Source organism: Anabrus simplex, chromosome 12 (genome assembly GCF_040414725.1).
Source record: "Anabrus simplex isolate iqAnaSimp1 chromosome 12, ASM4041472v1, whole genome shotgun sequence".
NCBI classification, from domain to species: Eukaryota; Metazoa; Arthropoda; class Insecta; order Orthoptera; family Tettigoniidae; genus Anabrus; species Anabrus simplex.
The window spans coordinates 49,775,017-49,799,998 of record NC_090276.1 but is presented as its reverse complement, the minus strand read 5'-3'; the positions used below and the strand labels follow the sequence as shown (position 1 = coordinate 49,799,998).

General features: G+C 38.2%; 1 protein-coding gene across 1 annotated transcript in view; it reads left to right on the top strand.

Moving 5' to 3' along the window:
- The window catches only part of Prosalpha2 (proteasome alpha2 subunit), a 32,282-nt gene extending 19,378 nt beyond the window's left edge, over positions 1 to 12,904 (top strand). The window contains exons 5-6 of the mRNA XM_067156053.2: positions 2,436 to 2,591; positions 12,608 to 12,904. Coding sequence (XP_067012154.1) covers positions 2,436 to 2,591; positions 12,608 to 12,782 — 331 coding nt within the window. The 3' untranslated portion in view covers positions 12,783 to 12,904. The remainder of the gene's footprint in view (positions 1 to 2,435; positions 2,592 to 12,607) is intronic.
- The last annotated feature ends 12,078 nt before the right edge of the window (positions 12,905 to 24,982 follow it).

Sequence of the window (24,982 nt, the reverse complement as noted above, 5' to 3'; positions counted from 1 at the left end):
GGTGTACAGCACACTTTCCAAAGATGTCCAAATTTATTGCGAAGTTTCTAAAATATGCAATGTTTTTCCGGTGATCTAAATATGGGCTTATTCCCTATTTCAGTATTCTTTCTTCTGTCAGAAAGAATACTGGACACCATTATGTACATTCATATTGGAAGCCTGACCCGTCAGCTCCCAGCTTTCAGAAAGAAAAGTATTTTCAAACACTTCTGTGTTTGAAGGCTTCTTTAAAAAGCCAGCACTGTAATTTATATTTCACGCCTGGCTTAGTAAAATTTTACGAGTGATACCACTATCAAATTCTCGACTGCTACTTAGCTTGCTGAGAGACATTATGTATACAAATGTTCAACTTGCAGAACGTGTTAAATTTCCACCACACTGACCTGATACTGCAATAGCTGCTATAGCTTGTATTTCACCGAGAGAGGTTCCCCAGGGAACCTAAATATTTCAGCACTTTCTTACCTTTCGCAAGAAAAGCAGGTGTTGAAATTATCCCTTCAGTTCAAGGGCTGATGGTATCGCGAATTCCTGGTCATAGAATCATGGTGTTTGGGTAGAAAGCTTCAGAATTTTTAGTTTTGTCGCACAGCATTGCCAAAACGATTGAATCTGTAATGATTTTTGTGCATGGAAAGAAATAGTTTTATCGAACACAGTAACCCATTGTGTTCATTTTTATATCTAGGCAACAGCACACTCTTCCATTGGCTGGTGTGGGTGGGTGAGCAAATCTGGCTCCTCCCTCATGTTCATAGTTCTGTGTTTAGTATAGAGATCTTTTCCATGCCAACATCTTACAACAAAGAGTGCAGAACTGATCTTTTCCCAGTGGTAACAATGCTGCTTTGCTTTTCCCACCCCTCGCGTGCACGAAACTCGACCTTCAACGACCGTGTCTTTATTATACACTGTTAGGCCCCTTTAAACAGCAAACATCAACATCAACTGTTAGAAAGGCCACAGTTACTTAGTGTTAGAGCTATAATGTGTCTACTGTACCTGACACTTAGTAAAAGTAACTGTTTTTTAGACAGCAAAAATATTTTTGTGATGGATTGTCGTATTATGGAGACACGTGGAAAGGTATTGCTGACAACTTTTCAATGGGTTCTCGTCGATATTGATGATGCCAATTTTAAATGAATGGTTATTAAACGTGTTATTAAATGAAATAAGTTTCACAATTATAGATCCGTATTGAACTGTGATTACAATAGAGTAAATTAATGTGTTATTTGTGTCCACCTTTTCAATACAAAATGTAAAGAGTTTAAAGTACATAAATGATTAGGGACTAGTTTCAACCTAGTACTAGGTCATCGTCAGCCTAAAGCAAAATTAAAACAAAAAACCGAAGAAATTAAACAATTTAAAGACACGTAAGGTCTCGTAAAAGTACATACCGTGTGAGATATTGTGCAGCACTATGTTAAAAAATAGCTCTCTGGAAGAGATTCATAGTAAGTCCAGTGCACATTAAAAGATGTTATAGATAGGAATCAACTCAAGGATTCCTATCTATAACATCTCTTCCAGAGAGTTATTTTTTAGCATAGTGCTGCACAATATCTCACATGTTATGTACTTTTACGAGACCTTACGTGTCTTTACATTGTTTAATTTCTTTGGTATTTTTTTAAAAATTTTGCTTTAGGCTGACGATGACCTAGTACTAGGTCGAAACTAGTCCCTAATCATTTATGTAATTTAAACTCTTTACATTTTGTATTGAAAAGGTGGACCCAAATAATACATTAATTTACTCTATTATATTAAACACGTGGAAATAAAGAATAATTGTGCAGGCGCAAGAAAATACGGCATAACTAAAGCCAGTGTTTGGCGTTGGCATGAAGACAAAAATAGTCTAAAAATGTATACTCTTCAAGAAAGGCAGTCAGTGGACCGCAACAAGGACGCTTTAAAGGAATTGAACATGAACAATGCGAGGTCGGAATGGTCATAACACGAGATGCAATGTGAATGTGGACTTGCGAATAGGAATTCCCTGAACTTTTAAAGGCAGTATCAGATACCTGTAATGAAAATTATTAGGGAAGTAGTTAGGACTTGTATGATACGTGTGTTTGTTTATTTTATTTCTCAAATTAAATTTGAAATTTATTACCAGCATAAAAGCAACTGGAAACTATCTCACTCCTCATTTCCCTAGTACGCCTCTTCAGTGATGCCTAGGCCATCTATGACAGCTGATGGCAGAACTGTTGAGGATCCATCCAGCCTTAGGGCTGAAGACTGAACATACATACAAATGAAATTATGATTTCACTAAGCACTTTCAAAGCCTGACTTTTTTTGAGGGGAAAAGTGGTAGTAGTCTTGGATTCAGAGAAATACAATACTTTTATTTCAAAACTTATGATTTCCTTCATTGTGTAATAGTGTATCATTGATTTTGTTTACAGTGGTGTTCGTCCATTTGGTGTTTCGTTACTAGTGTGTGGCTGGGAGAACGGCAAACCACATCTGTACCAATGTGATCCATCTGGAGCATACTTTGCCTGGAAAGCCACAGCCATGGGAAAGAACTTCATCAATGGCAAGACTTTCCTGGAAAAGAGGTAAATTTCAGCTGCATTCTGTAACTTAAGATTTGTTTAGAATGAATGCTCTTTTCTTTTTAAGATTCATGTTGTCTTTAAGCTGCAGTATTTGGTATAGCTTAGTATTGTGTGTCACGTGTGTAAAGCATTCAGTTATTCAAATTTATGAATCAGGGTGCCCATTTTATGTTACAATATAATTGTTACTCCTCTTCCCTCCACCCCTAATGAAATCTATAACAAGTTGTGTAACACAATATACTTTAATACAGTATAATCCCAATTTGCGTGACCCGCATTTAATGGAAGAAACTTGAAGTCCCAAAAATGATTCCATAGAAGCAATGAAATTTTATATTGGATTTAGCATAATTCACATTAGAGCGAAACACTCATTTAGTGTAAGGAAATGTTAACATTTTCAAGTGTTTGTTTCTATTCATTATATGACATTAAGAATCTAAGGAAAGGATGTCATCAGCTTGCTAAGGATGATTCAAGGCAGAAGAGGAATGAGAAATTTAGAGCGCGGCCACTTAGGGCTAAAGCGAAATACGCATCCGATGCGGCCACTGTAGTATGGAGGAGAGAACCCCGTTGTAATGACAATATCTTTATGCTCTTTGAAAATTTCTATATTAATCTATGTATTACCCTTTGGTTATAATGAGAACTCTTTTACTAATTTGTCGTTTGTTACGAGCAAATTTGGGCTTGTTAATTTTTCTATTATCAGTATTCATACCCTCTAGTCCAGTGTTTATATTGATGATGCTTGTTTAAAGGGACCTAACATCTGAGGTCATCGGCCCTTAATGGTACGAGATGGACGACATGATATGATAATTAAAATTTTAAAATGTATCCACAGACTAGAATTTAAAACAAATGATAATGAACAATGATTGTGAGTTTAAAACAGTTAGTGAATCGAATTTGCAATGCCTTATTTTTGGTGATAGATTATGGTGGAATAAGACATTGCCTTAAAATACAATAATATATCATGCAAACTACTATTAAAAAAAAAACCACATTAAAATATACAAACAGAAACTAAAACACAATCGATTTAAAAGTGTGGTAAACAATAATATAAAGACTAATTTGAAATGCTACGTTTATATGCGTTAAGACAAACCACTATCCATCATAAAACCGATGACAAGGTCTGCTGACTGCTCGTCATCTCGCAGGATGAGGGAGATGGTACTTGGGAGTTTTAGAGTATGGCGCAGATTGACTAGATCCACGTAAGGATGTGTACCTCGGTAAAATTATCACCTCAAGTACGCACCGGAGGGGATTCTTCTTTCAGTAAATAGGAGTGTGGCCTGCCACTCCATCTCCCAATGGGACCTAACCAAATGTCTTAGCTGGGAGCGAATATCACTTGCTGGAACCTTGTAAGGCAACGGGGCAGTGTAACAGCCTTCTTGGCAGCCTTATCAGCTAACTCGTTTCCCTCTACAACCATGTGGCTTGGGAGCCACATAAGTGATCCTACTGGGCGAGTTGGCCGTGCTGTTAGGGGCGCGCAGCTGTGAGCTTGCATCCAGGAGATAGTGGGTTCCAACCCCACTGTTGGCAGCCCTGAAGATGGTTTTCCGTAGTTTCCCATTTTCACACCAGGCAAATGCTGGGGCTGTACCTTGATTAAGGCCATGGCCATTTCTTTTCCACTCTTAGGCCTTTCCTATCTCATCGTCGCCGTAAGATCAGTCTGTGTCACTGCAACGTAAAGCAAGTTATAAAAAATAAGAAGTGATTCTGGTGCCAGCATCCGAACACCTGGTCAGCAGGTCCTGGATTCTTTGCACCAGAGGGTGCCGAGGAAAACATGTATCAATAGACTGTAGCGAATTCAAGGAGTCGGTACACAGGAGAAAGTGTCGGCGCTCATATCGGACAGCGCATACCACAGAGTTTCACAGGTAGCATTGAGCTCTGCTGTGTATACACTACAGCTTTCCGGGAGAGCAAAATGAAACCTATTGTTGTCAACAGCGAATGCACAGCCCACTTTCGTTTCTGCCCTCGAACCATCCATGTAAACGGCGATTGAATCTGGATACCGGCCAACAACGGACAGGAAGAGCCTCTGATAAATCGAGGGGTCCATGTTTTCCTTTGGGCCAGTATGCAGATCCAGGATTATTTCAGATCGTCATATTATCCATGGAGGTGCCTCACTTGGTTGTCAGACAAGACAGGGAACCGAAGGTACATCAAACAACCTGTGACTGTTATCCAAGCGTATTCCAACTGGCCACGTTGCTCGAGGATAAGCAGAGTACAGCCGATGGTTTCCATTGTGGAATACGCAAGGATAGCTTGGGTGAAGTGGCATGCATGCACTGTAGACCCAGTAAGTAGATGATCAGTTTCATTCGGTATAAGCACATGGCTTTCGGTTTACAATTGCAGGGACCTCTGTTGTACACTTTTGCCGGAAGCGCACCCATCACTCGGATCCTGAGCTTTTCTTACGGAATGTTGCTCTTCCTGTAGTTGAAACAGATATATTTCTTGGGCTCCTTTTCTATAGCAAATTATTGTATGAGCTACATGTGCAACAGTTAAAATTGTAATGTACTAACAAGTTGAATATTTTGAAGTTTCTTAGCGGCTCTAATTTCCTAAAATAACCAGGTTTAAACTAAACCTAGAGACCTTTATATATGTATATTTACAACACTTTAAATAAAAAAATGAATAAATAAATAAGTGAAATGTATCTCCTTAAATAATTGTCATGATTAAACTACATCTAGAGACATTTACATACACGTGTTTACATGTTTTACACAGAGGACCTTACATTCATGTGGTCGTTAGGGCACGTCTGATTTTAGACGGGGGTTAGAGGAAAAGGTCCATTGATTCACCCTCCTCATTCAGTGATGTTAGTGCCCTCAGCAGCCGTAAGTTTGCTCGAGCCTCAGTGTTATCACTTTAGGCAGATGAAAAATATACCTTTGCCTAGTATTGGGACGAGAAATATGCAATGGAATCAACTCCAGTAATGTTGAGCAGTCCACTTTATTCGTCAGACTCTTATAAAGAAAGAGGGCATTGGCACATCTGCGGTGCGAGTGCAATGTCCTCATACTCATGGTCTCACAAAAAGACTTTTAATCAAACCAAGAGAGAGAGAGAGAAATACCCAAACCTTTATAGCAGATCATGTAATAGGATTCTTTAAGTGGTACGGCTAATCCCCATTTAGAGAGATCTCGTAGATGGAGGTCTTATTATGGTCGTCTTCTGAGAAGTTGTATGGGTGAGGGGTGCAAGGGGTAAGCATGGCTGCCGCGCATACACCTATCTGAAGTCTCAAGGCCTGGCAATAAAAAACATGTTCTGTCCGTGATGACTCTCCAAATTTTTTTTCGAATCAGTCACTACTGATCTGCATTTAGGGCAGCCGCCCAGGTGGCAAATTCCCTATCTTGTTTTTCTAGCCTTTTCTTAAATGATTGCAAAGAAATTGGAAATTTATTGAACATCACCCGTGGTAAGTTATTCCAATCCCTAACTGCCCTTCTCATAAATGAAAATTTGTCCTTTTGAAATCCAACTTTATCTTCATTTTGTGATCTTTCCTACTTTTAAAGACACCACTCAACCTTATTTGTCTACTGATGTTATTCCACACAATCTCCCCACTGACAGCTCAGAACATACCACTTAAAGTCAAAGAATAATACTAGATTATAAATTCCACTTATTCAATGCATACCATACTCTAGTTGGAGTCTTACCAGAGACTTATATGCCCTCTCCTTTACATCCCTACTACAACCCTTAAATACCCTCATAACCATGAGCAGAGATCTGTATCCTTTATTTACAATCATATTTATATGATTACCCCAATGGAGATCTTTCCTTATAGTAACACCTAGGTACTTACAATGATCCCCAAAAGGAACTTTCACCCCATCAACGCAGTAATTAAAACTGAGAGGACCCTGTTTATCATCATATCATTGCCTACTGTCCATCTCACAACATTATCGAGGTCATTTTGCAGTTGCTCACGATCTTATAACTTTTTTATTACTCTGTACAGAATAACATCTGCAAGAAGCCTTATCTCTGATTCCACCTGCTGTTGTGAAGTTTCAAAGTGGTGGTGTAGTTGGGCTTTAGTTACGTTTACCATAATTATAAGTACTGCTTAATGATGAGTTCAGTAATGAACGTGCATCTATTTCTTCTGTCACGATTAATGTTTGTAATGAGTGTAGTACCTGTTACTCGTGCCCTACCTACAAGCTGCCGTTACTTCTCCTCAGATGCAGATAGTAGATGGACTGAGGACACGACTCTGAGCAATGAGCTTGGCATTTTCTTCTGTTCTAACAGTTAATCATAGATCCATAACACTACCAGTTTGCTCTAGTGGTTTGATCAAGTTACTGTTCGCTTGGTGGTTGAAAATCAGAAAATCTCCTCTCAGTCTATTACTAGTGCTGTGTTCTTACTGTGCTTTCACCAATGTTGTAGCATGTAAACATGTCTTTCTGTGGTTAATTTACGATTCATTGCAAAAAAAACTAGCAATTTTTTTGTACAATATGCATTTTTTAAGCTGTCTTTGTTTTCTTGCTAATGTTGAATATTGGCTTTAGTTAGGCCTGTACCATATTTTCTTGCAGCTGCACGATTATTCTTCATTTCTGTGTTTTTAATCATCATAATGATAATTGGCATCATGATATTGACGAGAACCCTTTGAAAATTTGCCGGCAATATCTGTTCCACGTATCTTTACAATACGACAATCCATCACAAAAATATTCCTGCTGTCTGTAAGACTAAGCGTCAGCTGCAGTAGACGCGTTATAACTCTGCCACTGAGTAGCCGTTGCCTTTCTACAGTAAGAATTCAAAGGCTCGCATGTTTTGATGTTGTCTTATGTTCGCGCGCGGCTAACACGTGAGTTGTGAGGCTCCCGGAGAAAGTAAAAATAGGAGGGGTAAGACAGTGAAGTGTGCATTGAAACTGTGCTTGTGTTCCGTGTGTAAAGCGTGTTTAACTGGTAGCTAAGTACCACATACGAAAAAGCTACGGTTTCATAATTATCTTTAAATTATTGATTGCTTTGTGAAGTAGCGTCATGCCTGCATCCAAGCCCAGAGGAAGTGCTGCCAACCCTAGCGTGGAGGACACCATTCGGCGCGTACTCCAGGAGCCGGACGTAGCGAAGGTGCTAGCCGATGCGATTGCAGCCAGCATAGAAACTAAAATTTTAAATAGAGTGGAGGAGGCACTGTCCGAGTTCAAGACTTTGAATGAGGAACTTAGAAAACAACTCAGTTTAAAGGACAGTGAAATTGAACAATTGAGGCAAAGCTTGGAGGAGCTAAGGACATCGTCTAAAGAAGAAATTATCTCTCGGACTGATGACCTCGAGCAGTACCAGAGGAGAGACAATCTGCGAGTGTTTGGTGTGCTTGAGACTGAAGGGGAAGACACTGACCATCTTGTACTGGATGTTGCACGAAAAATAGGAGCTGACGTTCAGTTAGCCGATATTTTGCGCAGCCACCGAGTTGGTCCGAAGGTGGGGCAGAAACCTCGCCCGATAATAGTTAAATTTGTGTCATACAGAGATCGCAGCAGACTGTTTTATAATAAGAGGAAGCTTAAAGGGAGTGGGGTCACCATCCGGGAAGATCTGACGACCTGCCGGCTGAGCATCCTTCGCGCAGCAGTGGAGCTCCACGGACTACGTAACGTGTGGACCAAAGACTGCACGGTCATCATTCGGAAACCAGACGGCAGCAAAATCCGAGCAACACGGATGGAACACATCACATTGTAAATATTAAGATAACATTATTTTCCATAGTTATGAAACTCCGTTGCTCACTATTCTGAACTGTAACTTTGAAATTTCAGTATTACTATATTTGTATATACATTTCCTATTCGTAACACTTCATTTTTAATTTCAATTAACTCAAATACGTATATTTGCGTTCTTATTTTTTATGATTAGTATTAATGTAATATTTTTTAAATAGTTTCAATACTTTACCAGTAATATATACTTCATTAATTTAAGACAAGACACCCCTAGTTTAGTTGCCCTTTAAAAATATTAGGTAATTTTATGCACAGTTAATTCATTACCTGCACCCTTGTACTTCAGTTAACAATAATTTTCTCCTAGCCCCTAGTGTTTATTTGTATATTTTGGTGATTTACATTCTACTAAGTTGGTTACTGTCACGAGTCACAATGGACATTCCTCTGACGTCACCTGTTTATCTCAGCAGCCACCAGGCCATGTACCCTCTCCTTTCCTTCCGCTGTCCCCGCTCCCCCCACCCTCTAGTTCCAACCCTGACCAAAGTAGCACTAACATTCTTAAGAACTTCGTCTCGCAACATCCTAGAGCCCTTCACGTCTGTCATATAAACGGCCAAAGCTTATTAGCTGCCAATCGAATGGATGAGCTTACAGAAATATTCACCCCAGTTGTTTTCCATGTCCTACTAGTGTCTGAGTCATGGTTGACAGCTAAGAGCCCGTCTTCTTTGTGTCAACTTGAAGGCTACTCGCTTCTGAGAAATGACCACACACACAAGCGAGGTGGAGGGGTATGTGGCTATTTCTTAACCAGCCTCAAACCCAAAATGCTAGGTCATTCACCAGGCAGGTATGAGAGAAAACCAGAATACATGTTCGTAGAAATAACAGCGAACGGGATTAAAGCACTTGTAGGAGTAGTTTACAAACCTCCGAATATAGGCCACTTAGAAGACTTTGAAGCTGACTTAACTGAACTGCTGCCAGACTACCCCCACACAATAATTATGGGAGATTTTAATACGGACATAATTGACGTAACTTCTCCCGAAACCATGCGACTTAAAACATTGTTTCAATCCTATAATATGGACATCTTGCCTCTCTCTCCAACTCACTACACATCTCATTCGCACACTCTGTTAGATCTTATAGTTACCAGCAATTCAGACAGAGTTCTCAATGTTGGTCATACCTCTGTACCTGGTATTTCTGCACGTGACGCAATATACATCTCGTATGACCTCCGGCCACCGAAACGCTCCCAGAAATTTATTACCTATCGACCATTGAAAAATATAAATAAAGATAGACTCTTCCAGGACGCAAGCAACATACCCTGGCATAACATAACGACATATAACAAACTAGACGACAAAGTCACTTTCTTTAACAGCAAAGTAACGGAATTATTTGACAAGCATGCCCCAAAGCGGCGAGCGAGAATATCTAAAGAACCCTCTCCGTGGTTAAATGACGACATTAGACAACTAATGAAACAAAGAGACTGCGCCCACAGACAATACAAAAATGACCCTACTATACAAAAGTTTGACGAATATAGGAAGTTACGAAACAAGACAACACAACAAATACGGAATGCTAAACTGCGCCACGTTTAATTACGCCTAACGGTAGAACAGCGACGACATTGTGGAAATCTATTAATAACCTTGGACTTACGAAGAACAAAAACAAAGACGAAATTACAGTACCTCTCGAGGCTCTTAACGAGTACTTTATTGCTAGTTCCTCCGCAGTACGACCTGTCGACAAACAGAAACTTATGAACCATTACGATACACACCCCACCCCTGACAGAGGTAAATTCTATTTCAGTCACGTGACACCCCTCCAAGTCAGGAAAGCATTCCTTAGGATAAGCACAAAAGCGAAAGGAATTGATGACATTGGGACTGACATGGTGAAACTAATTCTTGATTTTATATTACCAACTTTAACCCATATAATCAATTTCTCTCTTCTATACTCCACATATCCAACTCTCTGGAAGAAGGCTATTGTGCTACCTCTTACGAAAAGTCAAACGCCTTCGAACGAGGGAGATTATCGTCCAATATGTATTTTATCAGCTTTATCTAAAATCTTAGAATATATAGTCCATAAACAAATGTCAGAATACCTTCAAACGCACAATCTCCTTAATCCTTTCCAGTCCGGTTTCCGACAAGGATATAGTACAACTACAGCCTTACTCAAAGTGACTGAGGACGTTCGACAGGAAATAGACAGAGGACGAGTCACAGTTCTAGTACTACTAGATTACAGTAAAGCTTTTGACAGCGTAGACATTGACATATTACTTGTAAAACTGAAGGCTCTACATTTTTCTCAAAGTACGATTGCTTGGATGCATTCCTATCTTTACGGACGTCAACAATGTGTGAAAGGTAATAATGGAATTGTTTTATCGTGGCGTCACATGAATAGAGGAGTTCCTCAAGGCTCTGTACTTGGACCACTTCTTTTCGCACTCTTTGTGAATGACATCTCATCGAATTTAAGACATTGCAAATACCACATGTGCGCTGACGACCTTCAACTCTACACAGACTCTACAGCACAAAACCTTCAGGAAAATATAGACTTACTAAACATTGACTTACAGACTGTTAGTGAATGGTCTGCTGCCCACGGCCTGCAATTGAACCCTACAAAGTCGCAAGTAATCCTTCTTGGCCACCAAAATCAAATGGCAAGTATCAATAAACGTCCATTGCCGAGAGTAATCCTTGAGAATGTTGCAATTCCTTTTGTACCACAAGTGAAGAACCTCGGCGTTATCATGGACGAACGCATGACTTGGTCTGGACATATCTCACATATCTGCCAGAAGGTTTTCTCTGCTCTTCATTCTTTATATAAATATAAATACATATTTCCGATAAAACTTAAGCAGAAATTAATCGAGGCTCTTGTAATGCCACATTTCGACTATTGCGATGTTGTTTTCAATGATGTGAGGCCACTGCTGTCCCTAAGGCTACAACGCGCTCAAAACGCATGTGTGAGGTATATATGCAATCTAAGAAAATATGACCACGTGTCATCATCTTTCCTAGAACTAGAGTGGTCACGACTCCACATTCATGGTAATCATCATACTCTGTCTCTCCTCCACCGAGTCCTTACTACATCATCCCCAACTTACCTTTCTTCGCGTTTCCATTATTTCTCAAATGTGCATAACATAGGTACACGGGCTCAAACATCAAACTTGCTCGTCATTCCTCACCATCGAACTGCAACATATAATAACTCATTTTCTGTGTTTGCCGCCCGAGAATGGAATCGCTTACCGGATGACGTCAGAGCAATACCAACCACCAGGTCATTTAAAAGAGCGTTAAGAGGTACAGCAGGATACGAATGAACTGTGCATTTCTAGTCCTTTACTGATGGTGTTAGTACATTACTACTAGCTATTATTATTATTATTATTATTATTATTATTATTATTATTATTATTATTATTATTATTATTATTATTATTGCTGTTGTTATTATTATTATTATTATTATTATTATTATTATTATTAGGCCTATTATTGTTGTTGTAGGTATGTTTATCTCACTGGGGTGGAATTTTATTTCTGTTATAAAATATTTAGATTGTCTTTAACTGTGCTATACTTAGTATTAATTACGGTAGTGTTAACTTTGATTCTATGTACAAATTGGTTTAGTGTAAGAGAAGGCCTAATGGCCTTAACTACGCCAATAAAGACATTTATCTATCTATCTATCTATATTTTCCCTATAATGGTGTTACTAAGGCAGTGGTAGATTTCATCCTCCTCCTTGTGTCTGTTTTTCTAGTACCTCTCCTTTAAGCTGTCTTTGTCTTCGTGCTAATGCCGAATATTGGCTTTAGTTAGGTCTCACAATCCTGTTGCTGTTCCCTGTGTACTGTTTTCACCTTGCTTTCCCTAACATTTATTTCTATTCCTTACCATTCCAGTCTGCAGTCTATTCAGTTATCACCTCTTGAGGTTTTTCCTCAGGATCTACAACTGTGGTAATATCATCTGGGTAAACTAGAGTTACTCTAGATTGTTCTGATGTTTCATTTCCCTAGTTTAGTTTATAATATTATGAGATTTTTTTAAGCATCCATTTCATTGAATAGTTTTACCACTTTTTGTTCTTTCTTTGTGCCACGTCTGAGAAATTTTGGATGTATTTTCAGATACAGTGAAGACTTGGAGTTGGACGATGCTGTTCACACAGCAATCTTGACGCTGAAGGAAGGATTTGAAGGTCAGATGACTGCCGACAATATTGAAATAGGCATTTGTGACTCGAATGGTTTCCAGCGTCTCCAGCCTTCTAGCGTTAAGGATTATCTGGCCAACATTCCATAATATTGCTTTTAACCCACAAAGCCGAAGATGAATGTAACAGTTTTGCCGTGACAGTGCAGAGTTTATATTGGTTGTCATCAATAATCTCGTATAATTAAATGAACTTTTTCTTGTTTTATCTGTGCTATTGTTTTATTGTGGACTTCTATAACCTTTATATCACTGAGACTCTGCATTCTGCAGATATCATACAAAACAACTAATGACTTACTAACTCAAAGACATAATGTAATACAACGTTCAACATTTTTTTCTGGAGATTTCAGCTTTTGCTGCGGTGCAGTATACCAGAAGGTCGAATGACGCATTTCTCTGTGGCATTGGCATAAAGAGAGTGAGTGATAAGATGGGGCTGAACATTGGCAAAAATAAGATAGTTGGCCTGATTATCAGCAGGAAACCTGAAAAGATTCATCTCCGAATTGGTACTGACAATATAGACAACAACGTCAAATACTTGGGTAGTTATGTCTCTTCCGAAACATCTTCAAACATGAAATCTATATAAATAAAATTGCAACAACTGTGTGTCTGTACATTGACTATTTTGGCAACATTTTCTTTCAGTTATCTGTATCAGGTGTAGTAGTGACCATCTGCATATTTTTTAGCTTTGGTGTCTGTTTGTTTGAGTTTTATAACTTGGAAACTGCTAGATATATTTCTACCAAATTTGATATTTAGAACCCACCTGTCCTTGGGTAGGTTTTAGGGCCAGTATTGTTTCTAAATCTTTGTATTGCCTGGGGGTTTATACATAACCAGAACTGGGATTTTGCACTCCCACAAAATACACACAACTAAACTTAATGGAAATCTATTTCTAAAACCTTTTGCTCATGTGCATAATTTCAATATGAGGATTAATAAGGGAGAGATCATTAACGGACGGTTTTACTGACTGTCGTGTTATTTCAAGGTGGATTAAAAGTTTTACCTATAAAGCCATTTTACTCTTTTTGATAGAACAGATAATAAGAGGATATTGTCAATGAAGGGTTTCATGAGTCTTCAGCTACAGCGCCACTGCCAGTTTCAGATTAACAACATTAAACCGAGAAGTAAGGAGAATTACAACTTTGCACCAGGAACTGTACCGTTCAATAAACTCTGTCATCGTTCTCATTCTGTCTCCACTTCGTTCAGGTTTAAAGTACTCCACGTTACTGCCACATGCTTTTGTAGCAGGATATCATTTTAACATGCCGTAATAAATGGTTGAATACAGGCATGTAACTTTGGCATAAATTAATGTAGGAATCGTAAAATCAATCGCCAATTCCCGTGCGAAGGAGGGCTACATATGCTAGGTTGCAATAGAATACAAGTGGCATCACAATTGTACCACTCTATTTGCTACATCCTACGGGATGGTTCTCTTCCCTGGCCTCCAAGGTTACACTGTACAGTGAATTCTCGATTCTCCGTTTTTGGAGGGACCATGAAAAAAAAAAAAAAAAAAAAAAAAAATACGTACAACCCGGGAAAACGGAAAATCTGGGAATGAATTAAAACCATCAACAAACAACACAAAAATGAAATGTGTATAATTACAATCTTACAAACACTCCTAAACTAAAGCAAACTACAGCCCCAACGGGCCTTTTCCTGCCAAGTGACCGTTGCTCTGCCCGAAGGCCTGCAGATTACGAGGTGATGCATGGTCAGTGTGACAAATCCTCTTGGCCGTTATTCCTGGTTCTCTAGACCGTGTGGTCATCATCTCACTATTAGATAGCTCCTCAATTAAAGGTAATCGCGTAGGCTGAGTGGACCTGTAACCAGCCCTTATATCCAGGTAAAAATACCTGACCTGGCCAGGAGTCGAACCCTGGCCATCTGGGTGAAAGCAGGCAAGTTAGACCGCAGAACAGACTTCAAACTTAATTACCGGTACGCGAGTTAAAAGTCTCAATACGGTACTCTATATTCAGTTTTACCGGGGAAATGTTGTCAGTTTCCTGTGAAAACGTCCTTCAGTTCAGCAACTTTGATCAGGTAAACTCTTAGAAAAATCTAATAACATCAAGCCAAACAACAATCGATCACAAGTAGTTATAATTCTCTAATCTAATAAAATAAAGCACATTAGATACAAGAGGGCCCAACATGGTGGTGAAATCCATTCTTTTCTTAATCTTCCATTGTAATTTGGTCACCGGTTTACTGTTCGTAGTCAGTTTCTGGAAATCTTGAAGCCTATATCGACTTTTAAAGGTTATGATGTAGATTTTGATTTCCATAGGGAACCTAAAATATTTGTCCTGAATGAGTAAATTTATAATACCAATATAATGGTCCGTTATTGGACATTATAAATTATAAATTTACTCATTCGGGACAAATATTTTAGGTTCCCTATGGGAATCAAAATCTACATCATTTGATGGCCAGGCAGGCATCTATTTTTTGGAAATGAGACATAGCTCTCATAGTGCATTGGCACTGCTGGTGGCTTCAAGTAGCTTATGCAGTGGCCTCCACGGTATGCACTAGCCTTGCGTCTTGGGTGGTGTGCTAAGTCCCAACTGACGAGCCTAACTTAGCACACGAGGGCGAAACGCAGGCAACCAAGAATGAGTTAGCTGGAAAATTTATAATGTCCAATAACGGACCATTATATTGGTATTATAAATTTACTCATTCAGGACAAATATTTTAGGTTCCCTATGGGAATCAAAATCTACATCATTTGATGGCCAGGCAGGCATCTATTTTTTGGAAATGAGACATAGCTCTCATAGTGCATTGGCACTGCTGGTGGCTTCAAGTAGCTTATGCAGTGGCCTCCACGGTATGCACTAGCCTTGCGTCTTGGGTGGTGTGCTAAGTCCCAACTGACGAGCCTAACTTAGCACACGAGGGCGAAACGCAGGCAATCAAGAATGAGTTAGCTGGAAAATTTATAATGTCCAATAACGGACCATTATATTGGTATTTTAAAGGTTATGTTGAATTCGAAGGATATGGTTTCGAATGTAAGTATCGATTCACAAAAGTTCTCGAATGCATTATATTAAATTCTGCCCGTCACTAATCATAATTACAGTCAAATTGAAAAGAGAAAAAACATCATCAAAACTTCAGAAATTACGGGTATTCGTGACCTTGAGCTCGGCTGGAAAGCACACTCACTGCACAAGTCGGTATGAGTTGGAAGTGATAGAAACTTTTAAATGTAACCTGCACAAATAAACCGACTATGATTTCTATGACATTTTAACACAAAAACGTAAAATTCCCAGTCTTATATTAGGACCAAAACAGTAATATGCAATCCCAAGACCTCCCATGGCTTCATGTATGTAAGGTGCAACATCTGTTTTGGTCTCGATAACATAATCATATACGATAATATTAAAATACTAGATATGTGTTAAGAAGGAGCGGTTTCGATTCCTGCTTGAAAGCCCAGTGACTATACAATGCCCTGAGAAAAGTGCCAAAAACCTGTTCGGCGATACCATCGAAAATAAGTAAAATTATAAACATCTAACCCTGGACATAATGTGGATGTTTTACATGTACGAACATTTGACGAAACTTGTTCCGTCTTCAAGTAGAGCTGTCAAAATGCGCTCTGTATCTTTCTAATTGCTGTGGCCACTCTCTGCTTTATGATTTCCGAGGATTCTCTAAACAGTACCACCCAAATGCTATGCTAAGATGGTCTCTTATGCAAGTTCACCACCGATCACTTTTCCAGTACCGGTACAATACGTGCTCTAATTATCACAATGACGGAGTGTTAACGCCAAGATCCTTAAGTATGATATAGTTGTCCTTTCGTTTCTTGAAAAAAGTTTGATCGAGGATTTCGCGTTCATGGGACTGAAATTTCTGGACGGTTGATCCGGGAAATCGTTCCTTTGAGGAACGGCTAATGCCAAGATTTTTTACGTAATTTAAATGGGATGCTCGCGGGACCCCATAATTTGAATGAATAATCTGGGAAAATGTAATTTCCGGGAACGGATACTTGATGTTCCACTGTATAAATCTTCTTTAGTTCCAATCTTGACCTACATACTTGAAGCTCGAAGAAACTGAAATTATGTTCTTATGATCTGTCTATAGAAAACCAGAAGTGACAGTGACAGAATGTGAAAATTTGTCAACAGCTTGATTTGGAAGATGTATTTTGTTCAGAAATTTCCAGGCAGAATATCATAAGAGGCCTAGGACATTCGGGGTAAAACAAATCTGGAGAGACTTGCTCAATAGTGGCACGAGACGGCAAGAACACCGAGCGAGTTGGTCACTTGGTTTGGGTCACGCACCTGTGAGCTTTCATTCGGCAGCTCGGTAATTTCCTTGGTTTCCCCTTTTCACATCAGGCCCCTTCCTTTCTACTCCTAGCCTTTTCCTACCCCATAGTCGCCATAAGACCTAGCCTTAGGGACCTGCATTTTTGGTTTTATTTTTTGGTGGAAATTGGGTTTTTAAAAATAATTTTGCATTATTTTTAATCATGTTATCATATTTCGAGATTTTCGAGGTATTTTTCATGTAAATAAAACATTGAAGAACAATATTATTCAGTTGTCATTGAAGGCATAATATGAAAGAAAAATACTTTTTTTCTCCCCTAACTCTCAAAGGAGAACATTGTCACTTTCCTCTTTATTGTTGCAACGCAAGTCGCTCAAAACTCCTGAGTAGCAAGAAGAGAAATGTTCAGTCAACATTAGCACATGGTTACCACACCGATTGGAGAGTTCTGCCACTAAACTCAGGATGTCTGTCAGCAAATTAATCAGAAATTTCACAATATTTCTTTTTCCTCCTCGCAATTTGATTGGTTTCTTCTTGAAGTTTGCTATACCCTTTTGTGATCCCTGAATCATTCTCATTTTTAAAGAATGAAATAAAAACTTTTTCCACTAGTTCTGAATCGACATTTCCTGTTTATGCATATACAATTTAAAAAGTTGACATATTCGCGTTATTGTCTCATTTTTTTTTTTTTGCAAAATAAATTGTCTAATTTTTGAATTGTTAATGACGTTATGTATAGGTAACTGTTTCCTAAGCATTTTAGGGAATACTGGTATTTTTTAAAATTTGGTGTTAATCGCAAACGCAAAATATGCAGGTCTCTACCTGTCTGTCTCAGTGCGACGTAAAAAAAAAAGAAAAAAGAAAAAAGGCAACAACAGCTAAAACGGCAAATATTGTTAATTGAACAAATTGGAAGAGGCTTCAGTGGTGTAAACATAAATTTATGGGTACACTTTTCACTTGAATGTATAATATACCATATACACGCAAATACTCTGCGCAGTTACTTTATTGACTTTAATGTTTTATTGTACACACAAACATTAATCCTTCAGCGATGGGGAACATTTGTGTGTCGCTTTATCCAGCGAACTGAGGTGATCCAGGGAGGTGAGCGCTAAGAAAATGCAGTGATCTTTTTAGAAATTCACTTTTACAACAGTTTAGCTTAGATTAGTTTCAAACTTTTAGAGTAGAGACTCTGAACAATGTAGTTTACATTCATTGACTTTATTTTTATCTTATATTCTAGTAATGGAGAAGAGATCTTCGACATTTTGTACAGAATGAAAGTGATCTTTTATCTGCATGGGTAGTTTCACAATGCAATGAAGTCTACGATAACTGTTACCTAGGGAACTTTGAGCAGAACAACCAGGCACAATAGTTCCAACATTCATTTAGCACAACCCCAGGTTAATGGGACGGTTACGGTAGTTCATAAGAAGGCATGCACTTTGGCGTGTCTCGTCTGTTACTTGGTTGTGCGCATCACGCACTCTCATTCTGAATGTTATACGTCCACTCTTGCTTTGCTCAGTTCAGTCAGGTGTAGTTCTGTTATCTGATTTATTAAAAATTAATTACTTCTCTTTCATTCAAACTGCCTCATGCCGTGCTTCTACGCCACACAATATTGTATTTCAAAGTGACAGCAAGTCATGTAATTACAAGTCGTAAAAGGCTTCAAGGCACTGAACGAATTTTAGGAATCCTCACTAGATCATCTCATCATGCATATCAGTGGAAATATGGTGATTCATACCATCATACGTAAGGAAATGTCGAGTAGTGTTACATCTGCTAGAATGCAGCAAATATTTAAGTCTATATGCTCTCAAGCGGAAAGAGGTCGGACTATCCAAAACTCTTTAGACAGAGAAAAGAAACCGATTTGGGCTGACTCTTGCAAATAAGGAAAGCAGAGATCTTCACTTTCAAAGATATACCATTTCCATCTCTAAAATTTTAAAAACTTTACAAGGTAGAACAAAATGAAGTTAGACCTACAGGGGTCTATACCACACATGCAGGGTATCAGAATGTGAAGAAAAGGTCTGTACGTTGCATGGAGTTCAGCAAGATCTCAAAACAGTTGGATTCGAGATAGCAGATGCAGAGAACAAAATTAAAATTAGCACCCTTCTTAAGACTAAAATTTTTCAGCAGATATAACACATAGAAGGGCTAGAGCAGCAGCGTCCAAGGTTGGACGTTTATACGTCAAGTGTTAGGTGATGAGTGTATTTTGCGAGAACACTGAATTTATTGTTCCTGAAATATTATTTTCAATTGATCAAATTGTTTGTCATATGAAGAGAGAGGTTAGGAAAGAACAGCAAAAATTTTCCTTTCAAAATTATGCTCACGTTAACTCTGGACTGTTTCATGCAAAAAAATTGATATTTATTCATTTAAATTTCTCCCTTCTTATGCAAAAGGGAACAAGAAAACATATTCCTACTGTGTCAAATATCACACAATAACAGCTTTACAAAAAAACAAAATACCTAATGTTTCTACAATGGCAAACGTACAACTAATTTTACATACCAATGAAAAACTAGTACTGTACTAGGGAGTGGTCTGATAAAGGATTCATAATGAAACACGAATACAACATGCAGGATACGTCACCCCCATTATGCACGCTGCTTGTTTTCTACTGTGACCGAACAGGCACCACTCATACTCCAACTGTGCATTTGCAGGTGTACAGCTGTGCAAATTTGCTCCGTGTGAAGTGTTCTGGACGCTACTGGACTAGAGCGATTTCAGATGAATTGAGAAAATTACAGTCAGAATGAATTAAAAGTACTGGGCAGATCAAAAAAAAAAAAAAAAAAAAACCTTCAAAGAGAAAGTGAATGTGGAACAGCTCAAGTGGTCCAATGTGACCAATAAAGTTAGTATTAATATTTAAAAAAAAATGATGGAAAGACAAATATGGTTCTTTGGTAGTGATGATGATGAAAGTTTATTATGAATAGGAGTATGGGAGCATTAAATTGACTGCATTGACTTTAATATTTTATTGCACACATTAACATTAAATTGATAAAAATTGTACATCTCTTTTTTTTTTTTTTTTTTTTGTTATTGAAGGTACAGTAGAGTCGTGGATGCTTTACTACAGGAGCATGTGATGATTATGATGTGTTTCTTAAAACAAATGTATGCGTTATTCAGTTTTGGTGTACATAATCTTGTAGGTTTAATTTCTTGTAAATGAAACAAAAATTAGAAAGCCAATTTTCTTTTCTTTATTAAAAATTTTCTCTCCTAAAATTAGGGTGCAGGGATTATTCGATGGCACGGGGCACGGTATTCGCGTATATACAGTATTCACAGATACTGTAAAATTGTTCTGAAATTAATGTAAATCCTTAATCGAAACTTGGGGTGGTTGTGGTGATTATTGTTTTAAGAGGAAGTACAACTAGACAACTATTTTCTATATAACACTAAAACAGAGAGAGACAATGGAAGGGATCTGACACCTCGAAAAACGAAGATAACGGGCAAAGAAAGATGAGGGCCAAGAAAGGCGTGAAAATGAAAGACTCTCTAGGCCTGACACCTAATACCGTCGCTGTCAGAAAAGAACAAGAGTTGACCTAGGATGGATGAAAGTGAGAAGACTAGCACACGTAAGTGGAAGCAATGCCAGGACTCAGCTAAGAACCTCGTGGTCGATAACCCAGGCTCCCAAGTTGAGAGTACCTGAGGCCCCTTTTAGTCTCCTCTTACAACATGCAGGTGGGTGTTATTCTACCGCCCCCTCACAGGGGGACATACATTGAAAGGCTTTATATCGATCTTGAGGTATCACTTCCACACTCCGCCCACTTAATTAAATCAATTAAAGTATTTTATCAGCTTCTTCTTTGTCACTAAGAGTTTTCTCTACATTATAATTAGAATTATTGTTTATCTTTTATTCTGTATTGTAATTAGATTAGGTATTTTATGATATTCTTTGTTGGTTTGACAACCTCAGTCATTTGAGGAAGAATAAATAATAGGCTAATATAAAACCAACTCCCATGGCACAACATCCCCGAAGGGTCTTGGCCTACCAAGAGACAGCTGTTCAGCTTGAAGGCCTGCAGATAATGAGGTGACTTCTGGTCAGCACGACAAACCTTCTGAACCTTATTCTTGGCTTTCTAGACCGGGGCTGCTACTTGTCTTCAGATAGCTCATCAGTTGTAATCATGTAGGAGTACAAAATTATAGTTGTGAATATTATTTTCGATCTTTAACGTTCCATTAGTTTTGACCTCGGGTGTTGGCCAAGATTGCATCCTCTCTCCTATTTTATCTTTTATTCTCGTTCATTTTGTTCATCTATATAGAGTATTAATGGCAACAGAAATAATAATAATAATAATAATAATAATAATAGTGATTTATGTTATACTAAAAATAGTGTATGTCTATAAATGTACGTGGTGACACATGACACCTTCATGCAGTTATGGTAAACAGAAGTTCCTGCCTAATTTTAAAGGTTGTATGACTAAACATATTTTACTTGTTTATTTTAGGTGGCTTTAACTTTGTAATGTTGTCTCCAGAGGAAATTGAGACATATTTACATAAATTGAAGGGGCTGCCTGGTCGAGGCGGTAAAGTCGTGTATAGTTTGCGACACGTATCAATCTATCAGTGTTCACTGTTAAAACAATATGCACTCGTCTCCTAGATAAGACGTGATAAATCTATTAGTAAGGTTGTATGAAAACCCTGTAAAGAAAACCACAAACATGAAGAAACACTTCAGGGGTAAAAAAAATTGAATTTTAGATTTTATGTTATTTTGATAGCCTGAAGTCCAATTTACTTAATGTACATATGATTCTTTGCTGAAAATGTTTGCTGAATGCCATTCATAGGTCATTTAAATTTGATGTGTCTGGAATGCCTCGCCCCCTTTTAAGATCTATTCGTGAGATCCGGCATATTTTCGGTTTCTTGGGCTAGTTCCTTTCTATTTCAGACGTTTTTGGTTTGCAAGGGAGTTTTGTGTGTTGGTAAGAATGGAAGATGCTTTGCGACATTCATTTGTTGGCATGTAAACAACCAAATTCAGTATCTTTTCCTCGTGCCAGAAGTTTTATTTTCATGTGCTAAAACAATGCCAAGATCTCAGAAAATATTCAAGAAGAGGAAAGTAAAATCCGGTCCTGGAAGATGACGTACTGAAAATATATGATGCTGTGCTGGCATTCAATGAGGGGAACAATGGTAGGATGAAAGTATTTAAAAAAACTGGGTATAGAACCACAAGTGAACATGATAGCGCATGCTGTGAAATGGACAATTTCCATATGAAAAGTCTGATATCAAATTTCAAGCAAGTTCTAAAGAAGCTAGGCTGTTAAAAAGAAACCAGAAAAGGGGCAGAGAAGATAAAGACAACCCAGATGATCCTGAGTATGGGCCTGGTGCACATTATGGTAACACTTATCTTTAACAGCATATTTCTTCACTTTTGTTTTTTTTTTGAGACAAATGTTCCATTTTCTCAGGAAGTATTAACAATAGCGCTCTGAAGTTTTTTCAGTAATTCAATATGTTCAACTAAAGGATTGTATGTTTTCTTAGAGAAATAAGTTGAAAAAATTAACATTAAAACATTAAAACAACCTTAAAGATAAAATCTATATATATAAAATAAGAGTTTTGTCTGTACATTGCTCAGAATTTGAAAAGAATGCTATTTTTGTATCGGTCATGTTCACAATAACAAGAAAATGCATTTTTTACATTTCCGTAATTTCTGTCTGTCTGTCTGTCTGTCTGTCTGTATGTATGTACACGCATCACGAGAAAACGGTTGAAGAGAATTTAATGAAAATCGGAATGTAAAGTCGGGTGATGAACCGCTACAATCTAGGCTATAAATTATTTTAATCACGCTGAGTGAAATGGTAGTTTAGGGGAAGCCTGAAATGTAATTCTCAAATATTTATGTTATTAGTGGTCGTGTCTTAATGAAAATCGGTAGACAAACATGTGAAATAAGTCGCTACAATATAGGCTATACACGCTGAGAAACATGGTAGTTTAGGGGTAGGCCTAAAATTTAATTGTCAAATATTTATTGTATTAGTGGTCGTATCTTCACGAAAATTGGTGTGCGAAGTCGGGGAATAGGTCGCTATAATCTAGGCTATCAATAATGTTATTCACATTGAGTGAAATGGTAGTTTAGGGGAAGGCCTGAAATGTAATCTATATATATAAAATAAGAGTTTTGTCTGTACATTGCTCAGAATTTGAAAATAATGGCGTTTCTGTATCGTTCATGTTCACAGTAACAAGAAAATGCATTTTTTTACTTTTCCGTAATTTCTGTCTGTCTGTCTGTCTGTCTGTACACGCATCACGAGAAAACGGCTGAAGAGAATTTAATGAAAATCGGAATGTAAAGTCGGGTGATTAACCGCTACAATCTAGGCTATAAATTATTTTGATCACGCTGAGTGAAATGATAGTTCAGGGGAAGGCCTGAAATTTAATTCTCAAATATTTATGTTATTAGTGGTCGTGCCTTAATGAAAATCAGTAGACAAACATGTGAAATAAGTCGCTACAATATAGGCTATACACGCTGAGAAAAATGGTAGTTTAGGGGAAGGCCTAAAATTTAATTGTCAAACATTTATTGTATTAGTGGTCGTATCTTCTCGAAAATTGGTATGCAAAGTCTGGGAGTAGGTCACTATAATCTAGGCTATCAATAATGTAATTCACACTGAGTGAAATGGTAGTTTAGGGGAAGGCCTGAAATGTAATCTATATATAAAATAAGTGATTTGCCTGTACATTGCTCAGAATTTGAAATGAATGGTATTTCTGTATCTGTCATGTCTACAGTAACAAGGAAATGCATTTTTTTACTTTCCCGTAATTTCTGTCTGTCCATCTATATGTATGTATGTACACGCATCAAGAGGAAACGGCTGAAGAGAATTTAATGAAAATCGTCATGTAATGTCGGGTGATGATCCACTACAATCTAGGCTATAAATTATTTTATTCACGCTGAGTGAAATGGTAGTTTAGGGGAAGGCCTGAAATGTAATTCTCAAATAAGTTATTTATGTCATTAGTGGTCGTATAGATAAATCTATATATATCAATCTCACAGCTGCGCGCCCCTAACCACACGGCCAACTCGCCTGGTCGTACCGACTGAAACAGCCTGCCTGTATATTGGCGGGAAGTAGCATGCCATTCCTCTGGTTCATACATTTTCTGATATATCTGGTTTGTAACACATTGGTTCATCATAGTATTCGAGCTATTCAATCCCTACTCGGAGGCACTGATTGGAATGAGTAGTGTGCATGTTTAACGGAATAATGACAGAGGAGTGTTCACGGCAGTCTGCGACCTGGTTATTCCAGCTCTGGAACTTCGGACTCTTAGATCGGCACCGTAGTACTGTTCGTTGAAAGTGAGAAAGTTTGCGGTGTTTCATTTGATCGAGTATTTTATATGATAACATTGCTTTCAATCGCTACATTCCTACTGACGTTTTTGTAATGACCTATGTTGGATTAAGTTAGGAAAACCACCAAGTCAGTCTTTCTGAGAATCCCGTAGCGAAGCACGGGTACATCAGCTAGTATAGATATAAATGTCTGTGAGGTTTAGTTTCAATAGGTTAAATATTTAATGAAAGAAAGGAACATGAAGTTGACAAATTTAACATGGCGGAGATAGGGCTTACAACCTCCCCTTAAATACACATTGTTCTTTCATTTTACACTGCATATCCCCCTGTGGGCGGGGGTGGTAAAATAGCACCCACGGTATCCCACACTGCCTATCGTAGGAGGCGACTAAAAGGGGACCCAGGGGCTCTAAACTTGGGAGCGTGGGTGGGCGACCATGGTACCCTAAAC